Source organism: Pipistrellus kuhlii, unplaced genomic scaffold (assembly GCF_014108245.1).
Source record: "Pipistrellus kuhlii isolate mPipKuh1 unplaced genomic scaffold, mPipKuh1.p scaffold_m20_p_3, whole genome shotgun sequence".
Classification (NCBI taxonomy): domain Eukaryota; kingdom Metazoa; phylum Chordata; class Mammalia; order Chiroptera; family Vespertilionidae; genus Pipistrellus; species Pipistrellus kuhlii.
Genome location: NW_023425529.1, coordinates 73,487,301 through 73,499,945, shown reverse-complemented (window position 1 = coordinate 73,499,945; position 12,645 = coordinate 73,487,301). Strand labels below are relative to the sequence as shown.

Sequence of the window (12,645 nt, the reverse complement as noted above, 5' to 3'; positions counted from 1 at the left end):
ACCTTAAAATATAGATAAATTTATCTATTTAAAAGTTTAGTTTTGTTTTCAAACCGTATGTAGAAAAATAGCCATTTACTTTGAAATACTTAATACTTTTGAGTTATACAATTATGAGCAAGTTTATGTTTATATTCAATCAGAACATTGAAAGAAAATATACTATTTTATTTTTACTAGCTGTTTTTAGTCACTATACTAGAATTGAGTAAGAGAAATACTGCACAGTATTCACTAAGGCAAACTAACCTACAGTTATAAGTGAGGTCATTTATGATGAGCAAACAATGGATATGATAACAGTGAGGAAAATTCTGGAAGTTTGAGTTTGTGTGCTTAGTAGCAACCACTTTCAACATTTCTGCAAAGCTAGAGAAGGTATCTTCTAATTTAAATTTCTTTAAGAAGTATCTATTATGTAATATACTGTCAACAGGAGGTCAGTTTTAAAGGAATAATACTGATAGCCTGAAAGACTCTGGAAAAGAAATTATTTTTCCCCTTACACACTGATAGTTCTTATATTTGTATTTCTGCAATTTTTATATTAAAAAAACATTGGATTAGCAGCAAGAAAGTTGCAAATGGCAGAAGTTGGGAATGACTGCTATTTCTTTTTTAATTCCACATGCATAAAGGTAAATATACAATTTATAGTACTTCACATGTTAAAGATTTCTAGAATGAAGGGAAATATAGCAATAATTTGTATTGCTGAATCAAAATTTACTATTTAATGTAAAATATTTTATGTATCTAAAATCTGAAGTAAAATATTAGCATGTATTATTGATATACTGAATTTTTCTGAGAAAATCATTAAAAATATTTGTGATAACTTAAAATATTTGTTTGAAACTACCTTTATATGTACCAGTTACATGCCAATGGCTCTTTTTATCTTGATGTGGCACTTTGTCTATTTTATGGTTCTTTGGGACATCAAATTTCTAATATGGAAACATAATATGACACATCGTACTGTTTTGGTTAGTGTGGTTTCAGTCATATAAATTCAGGTCATTATCAAATTTAATTTAATCAAATTGAGTCCTTATTTGAAATTCATTAACCCAAGTAATGAAATTTCACCTGTCAAAAGTCTAAGTAACAACATTTTATATTATGGAAAAAGGAAAAAAAGTAATATAAACAAATTAGCCAGATATTAATTAGATTTATAAAGTTAATTGGGAAAAATAGTTAAGAGATTAGGATTAATTGAGAGATTTGCAATGAAACCAAATAAATGTAGAAATTCAATGTTTGGAATTTTATGTTCAAGCCAGAATGAACCCAGAGAAAGGCATGATGTATCTAGTTTAAGGTATTTCATCTCTGCTAGAAAACCTGAAAATAACCTCTTTGACTGTTAGAATTAGATTCACTTCTAGTGCCTGTTATCTTATGGTTAAAAATCTATACTAATAAAAGGGTAATGTGCTAATTAGACTGGATGTCTTCCAGATGTCCTTCCTGATGAAGCCGGGGTTAGAGGGAAGCCCAGCTCAGGTCCCGGGTGCCTGCGTGTGGCCTGTGGGAAGGCACCCCTGATCTCGGGTGCCTGCAGGCCACCAGAGGACAAAAGCCCGGGTCCCAGATGCTGGAGAAGCCAATGCCAGCAGCCAAGGGAAGGAAGGCCTACTCTTGCATGAATTTTCATGCATCAGGCCTCTAGTAATAACATAATTTATGTTCTGTATGGACAGAGAGTTTTGTCTGTTTCATAATATGTTTCCAAGTAATTAGCACAGTAATTGATGTGGTAGTAAGTTCTCAGTCAATTAATACAATGATAGCAACCACAATACTGTATCTCACATTACCATTAAAACAATCTTTGAGGAGGTCATATTATCCTTTTCACATAAAAGGAAACTGAAGCACAAAGATGAGTAATGTATTGACTGTGATTATCAACAAGTAGTGAGTCCAAGAGTTCAAATACTGACTTATCTAGACTCTTTATTGCACAGTATTGTATTATGAGATCCACTGATCCACTTTTAAAAGTGTAGGAGCCCAGCGCTGATTCCAACACTGTGACTTAGTGGTTGAGCACCTACCTATGAAACAGGAGGTCACAGTTCAATTTCCTGTCAGGACACATGCCTGGGTTGTGAACTTGATCCCCAGTAGGGGATGTGCAGGAGGCAGGCAATAAATGATTCACTTTCATCATTGATGTTTCTATCTCTCTCTTCCTCTCCCTTTCTCTCTGAAATGATACACATATATAATTTTTAAAAAGGGAGTAGAGAGTGAAGACCAGAGTAAAAGGGTGCTAAAAGATAAGAAACAATCATGAAACGTGTCAAAAGAGAGAAGAACTTAATGGAATACTTTTATTGTATGTTATCTATCTCTCTGCCTAAAAGAAATTCTTTACAGTTTTTTTCACTACAGATCTACAAATAAAAGACAAAAATAAAAAAAGTATAATAGCCCATTAAAATAATCCACATATGCTTTTATTGGTATAAAAAAGTATTGGTTTGTACATGTATTGGCACAATTGTTTTACCAGTGTAAAACAAGAGCATAAAGCATATTTAATGTACCATAATATGATAATTACTTAAAATTTCATAACAATTTAAAGTATAAGTTCTATTCACTTTCCTTATATAAATGCACTTAACAGTATCTTCATAGACTGAATGAGGAAACATTATATAATAAAAAGGTTGAGTAATAGAGATCATCTCCATAAGTAGAATATGGCTGGAGAGTCTATAAAAACACACTCTGGCTTTCTTCATTAGACTGTGATCAAACTTATCACTGGTCTCATATTTATTCTGAGTGAGCCATATGGATTAAATGATAATAAAAAAAATAGCATTTCATCACCGACTTGTGACATGATGTGTTATTTAATTGATTATATTGTCAATCTCACTAAAAAATAGACTACTTGGTCAAATTTTAAATTTATGGCCTTATATGTGTAGTATTTTTTAATTATAATTTGATCTCATATTTTCTTTAATTAATTAACAGCTTATTGTTGTTGAACACTAACCTTAATATATTGAGTTTTCTACACTGTTTACTTTTTTCTTCCAGGGTTCCCAGTGCCGGTTCCGACACTGTGAAAAGGCCCTTGGCAGTGACTCTGTGTGCTCATTATGGAGAGAGGGAAAATGTCTAAATCCACTTTGCAGATTTAGACACATGGAAATGCAGGTAGAATTACTCAGCATCATTGTTTGTTAAAAAGATGTCCCTTCAATAATATTTTTACTTTTATAAAACATTAGGGAATACATATTTTTTCCACTACTGAATTTTAGGCATTTTGCACTTTGCTCTACTTAAAATCAGAGAAAAGTGGGAGAGTATGTTTTAGGAATATCCATTGAATCTTTTATTTTTTAAAATACACCAAGTGGCCAGATTATTATGATCTCTGAAAGCATAATAATCTGTCCACTCAGTAAATATATATTAGAGGCCTGGTGCATGAATTTGTGCATGAGTGGGGTCCAAGCAGCCTGGCCAGGGGCAGGGGACATGGGCAGTTGGCTGGCCTGCCTGCTGGTCGAACCCCTGGTCAAGGGGATAATTTGCATATTAGCCTTTTATTATATAGGATATACACTGAGTGGTCTCAGTGTATGATCTCAATTATGCATTCAGAGATCATAATAATGTGGCCACTCAATGTATATTTTTATTGATTTCAAAGAGGAAGGGAGAGGGGAGAGAGAGAGAATACTAATGATAAGAGAGAATCATTAATTGGCTGCCTTCTGCACGCCCCACACAGGGGACTGAGCCCACACCCAGGGCATGTGCCCTGACCAAGAATTGAACCATGACCTCCTGGTTCATAGATCCATGCTCAACCACTGAGCCATGCCAGTTGGGCTCCGTTGCATCTTTTAAAGAGCAGAGCTTAAAAACACTGAAAACCAGGAAACACACACAGTATCCTATATCAGTAATTGCAATAGTTTTTCTCATATTGTGTTGTAGCTCATGGTATTTTTTATGACATGTGATCATTATATTTCTCCCACCTTTTTTTGTTTAGCAAAACTGCAGTATTTCATGCTTCTGGGAAACTCAACCTCTTGGCTGTGTGAAGATCAGTTGTATCTTTTATCACAGCAAACCTAGAAATATCAATGGATTATTTTTGCCACCAAGTAGCAGTGAGTATATGTTTTGAATAACATAAACATATATTATAACCTGGTTTTGGAGTAGCAGCAGATAATAACTCATTAAGTAAAGTATGGATGACTGCTGAAAGGTAATCTACTGGGATGAAAGTATTGCATCTACAATGTGATTGGCTCCATTGATTTACACATAATATAATTTTATTTTATGGGGAACATTATACTAAATTCTTTATATTTAGTTAATAATTTGCTTCTGAATGGTCTATGGGTAATATTACTATCTTTCAAACCAGCTTTTCAGGATAGAGGGAAACTTGTTTGGGCAAAGAAAGGGTAGAATGCCTGGCCTGTGCGCTCAGTGGTTAGAGAGTTGGCCCATGCACCAGAGGGTCTTGGGTTTGATTCCACATATCATACTATAACCTGGTTTTGGAGTAGCAGCAGATAATAACACATTAAGTAACTAGTTCCCTTACCAATGCTTCACATAGTATCTAGAGCACAGATGCTCAGTAAAACTGGATGTATAGATAGATATATGGATGGGGGAATGGAAAGATGACTGCTTTTGATTCCATGCGGCCATCTTGCAAATAAGATAATCAGGATTAACAAAGACCCCAAACACAGGTTTTAATTAGCTAACTTTATTTTAATTTTGTTTTTTAAATATATTTTTATTTGATTCCGTGATAAGGGCATGTACCTGGGTTGTGGGTTCACTCCCTGCCCTTGTTGAGGAACATGTGTGAGGCAACCAATCGATGTGTCTTTTTCACATCAATGTTTCTCTCTCTGTTTCTCTCCCTCTCTTTGCCTCTCTCAGCTAGGTGGAGAGATACATAAGGCAAGGTGTGAAAAGCAAAGGAAATTTCCTCAGGTGAGGGTTAACCAAAAGAAAAAAAAAAGTAGAATGTGCAACTGACAATTATTTGGGAACCCACTCTCAGACATTCCCTGGGCTACGTCTTGTAGGGATTCACTTTATTATTCTGATCTACTAGACATAGAATCTGGGGGTCGAGTGTAACTTGTAGAAGTCTCAATTTCATCAATAGGTGTCAGGCTGAGCCTGAAAGATTTTCCCTCTTTTAATGGGTCACAACTACATTCATGCACTGGGAGCAAACCCTCCCCTCCACATTCCACCTCCATTGTGAAAGGGAATAAGCTGGATTCCTGGGCTGCTGATACCCTGCTTCCTCGGCCTCCTTTCCTCTACCTAGAGGAGATAAGAGAGAGCTCCACACACCCATTTTACTTTTGAACATAGCCTTATCATGTCCACTTATCTGTTTGAATTCAGCAGGACTAATTTCATGCTGTTCTTTACCCTCTTTATGTCAGTTTGTCTAGGGAAAAAGCAACAACAACACATACTTCTGTGTTTTTCCTTCACTCTTAACACTACTGGCATACTCACAACACTTCTAACACCAAACAAGTGTGCCCCCCTCACCACCACCACACACACCCCGAACAATTCTATGTGACTTCAGCTGAATATCCTACAGTTGATTTCAGAGAAGAAGGAAGTGGAAGAAAGAGATAAAAAGATCAATGATGAGAGAAAACCATTGATCAGCTGCCTCCTGCATGTTCCCTACTGGGGATCAAGCCAGCAACTGGGGCATGTGGCCTGACTGGGAATCTGACTGGGAATTGTGATCTCCTGGTTCATAGGTTGATGTTCAAACACTGACCCACACTGGCCCAGAGAGAGTACCCAAACTTTAGATATCAATTGCAAGTAGTAGACCCCTAGGTTACCCACTACTAACTTGGCTACAACTTGGAGGTTCCCATGATTTTACTCCTTGAATTGAATCACTTGCTAGAATAGCTCACAGGACTCAGAAAGTCTTATTTACATTACCAGTTTATTATATAATAGAGGATTTAAAGGATACAGGAAACAGCTAGGTGGAGAGATACATAAAGCAAGGTCTGAAAAGGTGGGAGCACAGGAACTTCTGTTCCTGTGGGGTTGGAGTATGCCACTTTCCTGGGACGTGGACATGTTCATCAACCTCAAAGCTCTCTGAATTCTGTACTTTTGGGATTTCTTAACGAGGCTTAAATGACTCTACTTGACCTAGAGCTCTGTTACCTCTCTGAATTTATCTCCCACAACTCTTCTACTTGCTCACTCTGCTCCAACCACACTAGTTTCCTTGTTTTTTTCCTAGAGCATGTTAGCATGCTCCAGCTTTAGGCTCTTTGCATGAAAGCCTCTTCTATTAGTATCTTTATGGTTAATTCCTTTACCTCTTCAAAGCCTTAGTCAAATATAAACTTTTAATAGGTGTATTCTGAACTCTTTTTGAAATGTAATCAGCTTTTTTACTTCCTCTCTATACATTTCTAATCTTCCTGGCCTTGCTATACTTTATTTTTGCCATATTCCTTATAATTTTTTCAGATCCAATATAATATACTTATTTCCTACATCTAACGTTTGCTGTCTGACTCCTCCATTTAGAGTGTGTGTTCCATAAGAGCCGACATCTTCCTTTAGTTCACTGATAAATCCCAAGCACCTTGTATAGGAACTTTGAATTACCTATCACATAGTGGCCAATTCTACCCTAGACAGTTCTGAACAGTATGTACAGGGGTGGGCAAAAGTAGGTTTACAGTTGTGGGTTTGCAAAAAGAGTTTACTCTTGTATTATTATTTATTAATTGTTGCATTATTTATTTGTATTACAACTGTAAAACTACTGTTGCCCTTCTCTGTATTTGTGTTAAGCACCCAGCTATTTTCCCTCTGTCGCAACACATTTCTATGCTCTAGGAAAGCAGGTTCAATTTGTAGACTGTAGGAAAAGTACCAAGCCAGTTGAATTATGTATTGAATGACATCATCAGCTCATTTTGAAAATATTACAATATCTCAAAAATTATAATTTGATCTTTTGTAGACCTAATATTTCCTACAATATTTCCAGGAGCACATATTCACTAAGGTCCATGTTAACCAAAATTGGGACCATAAATCTTCTGACCTCAAAGATTACTTTATAAAACTGTACATTTATTAAAATCTACCTTTTTATGTTTTAGTAAGTGCATGTGATTGATAAGTTTATGGTGGGATTATGACAATAATAATAAAGTATTGATTCACATTGCACAGCTCAATTTATGTGTAATTTTGTCAGGTTAAAATAGTATAAAATTTAGACATTTAAATGTGCAACTTGTGATAATTTCTAAGGCCTCTGGTTGATAAATTAAGACTCATCACGTGGTCCAGATTAAGTGGGTGAGTTGGAGCCCCAGCAATGCTATCTAAGTCACCAGCTGTGCTCTTACAGAAGGAGGTGTTTGCCAAAAGCAATTTTTCATTAGTTGATTTGCTGTTGTATGCTGTCTTTAAACACTGACTGCAATTATCAAGAGTTCTGCATTTTTTTTTTTTATTTTTTTTTTGTCTAAAAGTAAAAACTGCCTGTCAGTCCTTTTGCAATTTAAACTTTAACCTGCTAGTAAATTAAGAAAGTTTTTGGACACTTTTGAAAGAGACTACATTTAAATGTTGCTAAACCAGTCATTTTAAGAAGAGGCCTAATACCTCTGGTTGTCATCTACAAGTTTAAAAGCAAATAACAGCTAAACCAAATGATAGTGCTAAGATAACATAAATTAGCTGATATTTTCTATAATTATATGAAGTAGGTAGATATTTCTGAACAGATTTTATATATTTTTTGCAAGCATGTTAGGTACTTTTTTTCTCTACCATGACATATGTTAGAGGTTAGTGTACTCAGAATAACTGTCCTCTTAATGAACTCTCTCAAATTTTGCTAGGGGACAGTTTGTTCAAAACACAGTAGCTGACACATTAGAGCAATTATTCATCTCCTTGGTTAATTTCCATGTTATCTATCATGAACAATTGAATGGGCTATGATTCTCATTTATTCTAAGTCAGTTTCGTAGAGAGATGCCTTGGCCAACTATGTGGCTACTTTATTTTATTTTTATACTTTTATTGATTTTAGAGAGGAAGAAAGAGTGGGAGAAAGATTGAAACATCAATGATAAGAGAAAAACACTGATCAGCTGCCTCTTGCACGCCCCACACTTAAGATGAGCCCACAACCCAGGCCTGTGCTCTGACTGGGAATTGAACCTTCATCTCCTGATTCATAGGTCAACGCTCAACCACTGAACCATTCCAGCTGGGCTATGTGGTCACTTTAATAAACTTTGAGCCAGGTCATTTTAGAAGCTATTACTTAAATTAATATGTGCACAGAACCTTTTTATTCTAAGTCTTGAAAACTACACTAATAAAAGAGAAACATACAAATTGACCATACCTCTGCTACACCCACCAGCCATGCCCACCAACCAATTAGGAGCAAGTATGCAAATTAACCCAACTAAGATGGAGGTAGCCACAGAGCTGAGCAAACAAGAGGCTTGGGTTGCCACCAGAGATGGAGGAAGCCAAGCTTCCCACCTGCCCAGGCCGGCCCTGGCCTCTATTCAAGGCTACAAAGTTTCAGTTATAGAAGATAAATAAATCCCAGATACCTGCTTCCAGCCAGCCCTGGCCTCCACGCAAGGAGGTGCTGAAAAAAGAAAAAAAGAGAAAAGAAAAAAAAGGAAGAGCTAGGAGCCTGGATCGATGGGGGGGGGGGGGGGGGGGGGGGGCGTGGCCAGTTGAAAACAGCCCTCAGCTCCTCACCCAGGCTGGCCACACCCCCATAGGGTGAGGGGTCCCTCCTTCTGGGGTGCTTGGTGAGCCTGCCAACAACCATCAGCCCCTCACCCAGGTTGGCCAGGCACCCTAGTGGGGACCCCCACCCTGAAAGGTGAGTGGCCTGCTTGAAAACAGCCCTTAGCCCCTCACCCAGGCTGGATATGTCCCCTCAGTGGGGACCCTCATCCCATGAGGGCATGGCTGGCCTGCAAACCACCACAGGCCACATGCCCAGGCTGCCCCACACTCCAAGGAAACCCTCACCCTGATCAGAGACACCCTTCAGGGCAAACCAGTCGGCCCCAACCTGTGCACTAGGCCTCTATTTATACTAATAAAATGCTAATTAGACTGGGAAACCTTCCAGGAGACATTCTGGATGTTCTTCTGGACAAAGCCATGGAGGTGGGGCTGAGGTAGAGGCAGTTAGAGGCCAAGAGGAGAGGGCAGTGGTGGATGTTCAGGCCAGGATAGGACAGCAGTTATAAGTGATCAGGCTGGTGGGGGATGGGGCCATTGAGGGTAAACAGACCAGTAGGGGAGCCAGTTGGGGGCCAGCAGGAAGTCAGTGGGGGTGAGTTGGAAGAGATCAGGACAGCGGGGGGTGGGGGGGGGAGTGTGGAGTGAGCAAGACAGCAGGGGGCAGTTGAGGGCGAGCAGGCCAGTGGGAGGGCAGGTGGGGGCCATCAGGCCAGCATGGGGGCCAGTTGGGGGTGAGTAGGCCAGCAGGGGGGGCAGTTGGGGGTGAGCACACTGGCACAGTGGTCAGTTGGGGGTGATCAGGTTGGTGGGGGGAGAGGGCATTTAGTGGTGAGCAGGCTGGCAGGTGAGCGGTTAAGAGCCAGTAGTCTGAGATTGCAAGAGGGATGTCCTACTGCTGGTTTAGGCCTGATCTCTGTAAACCAGGACATCCTTCGAGGGGTCCCATATTGGAGAGGGTGCAGGCCCCCTTGAAGGATGTCCCACTGCCCTGAACATGAATCATTCCTTCACCTAGTATATTCAAGGTGTATATACTATCCATCTATTAATCACTTAGTAGCCCTCTCAGTTATGAAATTGTTATGATATAGTAGTGCTTGTGCTCAAATAACTCTTGTTTGACTCACTCAATAAAATTGTAGCAAACTCAATTAAAGAACATTAAAAATGAATTGTAGTGCATAGCCAAATGTGACTTATCCCAGACATACAGATTGGTCTAACTTCAAAAAGTCAATCTAAGTAATATACCAAATCAATAAAAAAAGGGCAAAAAACACATGTAATGATAATCGATGAAGAAAAAGCATTTGACAAAGCAAACATTCTCTTATGATAATAAAAACACTAAACAAGCTATGAATAAAAGGGACTTGCTCAACCTGATAGCTGTGGATTTTTCATATATACCCTGTATTATACTTAACTAGAGCCAGGTACACAAAATTCATGCACTGGGGGTGGGGGGTGTCCCTCAGACCAGCCTGCATCCTCTCCAATCTGGGACACCTCTGTGACTGCTGGCTCCTAACCACTCACCTGCCTGGCTACTTGATTGCCTCCTAACTACTCCCCTGCTGGACTGATTGACACCTAATTGCTCCCCTGCTGGCCTGGTCACCCCCAACTGCCCTCTCCTGCGGGCCATCTTGTGACAATATGGGAGAGGCCATCTTGTGGTGGCCATCTTGTGACAATGTGGGGCAGGTCATCTTGTGATGCGAGGATGTGATGGTCAATTTGCATATTACCTCTTTATTATATAGGATGCTGAAAGACTGAAAACTTTTTCTCTAAGATCAGGCAGGAACAAGATAAGGATGCTCATGCTTGCCAGTTATATTCAATCCCAAAGAATTGAACAATTGACAATTAAACCAATTAAAGGCATCCATATTAAAAAAGAAGAAGTAAAACTATATTTTATTTAGAAAATTCTAAAGATTGCAGGCTACATGATTAATATACAAGAATTATATTTCTACATACTATCAATAAATAAATTAAGATAAAAATGAAAAAAGTTCATTTACAATAAAAAGGAAGTATTAATTATTTTAACAAAGTGCAAAAATTATACTCAAAATTATAAAATATTGTTGAAATAAATTAGTGAAACAAAAAAATTAAATGCTAGCCATTGTTTATAAACTGGCTTTATTGTTAATATGGAAATACTGACTTAACCTATAGACCTATAGATTAACTTGATCTACAGATTCAATGCCACCTTTATTAAAATCCCAACTTATTTACAGAAATTGATAAGCTGATTCTGAAATATATATGGAAATTTATGGGACCCAGAATAGTAAAAACATTATGTAAAATGAAGAATAGCATTGTAAAACTCACACTTGATTTGAAAATTTAGAAATTACTACAAAGCTATAGTAATTATGACCATTTGATTCTGGCAAAAATATAGATATGTAGATAATGGGATAGAATTGGGAGACCAGAATACAACTTTTGCATAAGTCAATTTATGGTCAATTGTTTTTTTTTGTTTGTTTGTTTTTAACAAGGGTACATAGAGTATATAGTAGGGGAAAGAAAATTATTTTCAACAAATGGTACTAAGAAAACTGGGTAGCTACACACAAAAAAATTAATTTGAACTCCTTCCTTATGTCCTACACAAAATTAACTTATAATAGAACAAAAATGTAAATGTAAGTGGTGGGTGCTGGGTACAGAGGGTCAATAGGAAGAAGGGGGCGATATATACTTTCAACAATAAGATAAAATTAAAATAATAAAATTCTTATGTGAAACTTTAGGTTATGCAAAGCCATGACACTAGAAGGAAAAGCATCCAAAGAAAACATGGATTGAATTTTATCAAAATTAGAAATTTTTGCAATTCTAAGAACATCATTAAGAAAGTGAAAAGAAAGAGAAAAAATATTTTGCAAATTGTATATGTGCTAAGGAACTTGTATTTAGAATATATAAAAAACTCTTACAACTCAATGATATAAAGAAAATTCCATTACAAAACTTGGAAATAATCTGAATAGACATTTCTCAAAGACATACAAATGGCCAATCGTCTCATGAAAAGACACTTATCATTATAACCATTAGATAAATGTAAATTAAATGCATAATGTGATACCAGTTCAGACCTCCTGGATGGTTCAATCAAAAAGATTAAAAAAAATGTTGAAAAGGATATGGGGAAATTGGAATATTTGTACATTGCAGGTAGGAATGTAAAATGGTGCAGCTGCTTTGGAAACCAGTCTAGCTCAAAAGGTTAAAGTCATTATATGTACCAGCTATTCCACTCCTAAGTATATACCCAAGATATGTGAAAACATATATCCTCACAAAAACTTGTACACAAATGTTCATACCAACATTACTTATAATAATCCAGAGGAAACAACCTGAATGCCCATTTTCTGATGAATGGATAAATTGTGGTATATTCATACAGTGGACTATTATTTGACTACTAGAGGCCCAGTGCATGACATTGTGCATTGGAGGGGGTCCCTCAGGCTGGCCTGTGCCCTCAGGAAGTACAGGACCCCTCAGGGGAGTGTCCAACTTATGGCATAGGTCCCCTTGAAATGGGCCTAAGCCAGAAGGCAGAAATCCCCCAGGGAGTCCTTAGTGTTGCCATGGATGTGGGAAAGGATCCCGCCACTACTGCTGTGCTCGGTAGCCATGAGCCCGGCTTCTGGCTGAACAGTGCTCCCCCTGTGGAAGCATACTGACCACCAGGGGGCAGCTCCTGCATTGAGCATCTCCCCCCTGGTGATCAGTGCACATCATAATGACCAGTTGTTCTGCTATTCGGTC

At 37.9% G+C, this 12,645-nt stretch overlaps 1 protein-coding gene across 2 annotated transcripts in view; it reads left to right on the top strand.

Moving 5' to 3' along the window:
* The first annotated feature begins 317 nt into the window (after positions 1–317).
* Positions 318–12,645, top strand: part of CUNH12orf50 (chromosome unknown C12orf50 homolog) — a 31,149-nt gene continuing 18,821 nt past the window's right edge. For both annotated transcript variants that reach the window (XM_036459030.2, XM_036459029.2), the window contains exons 1-3: positions 318–378; positions 3,070–3,189; positions 4,040–4,160. In XM_036459030.2, the coding sequence (XP_036314923.1) occupies positions 3,178–3,189; positions 4,040–4,160 (133 nt within the window). In that variant the 5' untranslated portion in view covers positions 318–378; positions 3,070–3,177. The remainder of the gene's footprint in view (positions 379–3,069; positions 3,190–4,039; positions 4,161–12,645) is intronic.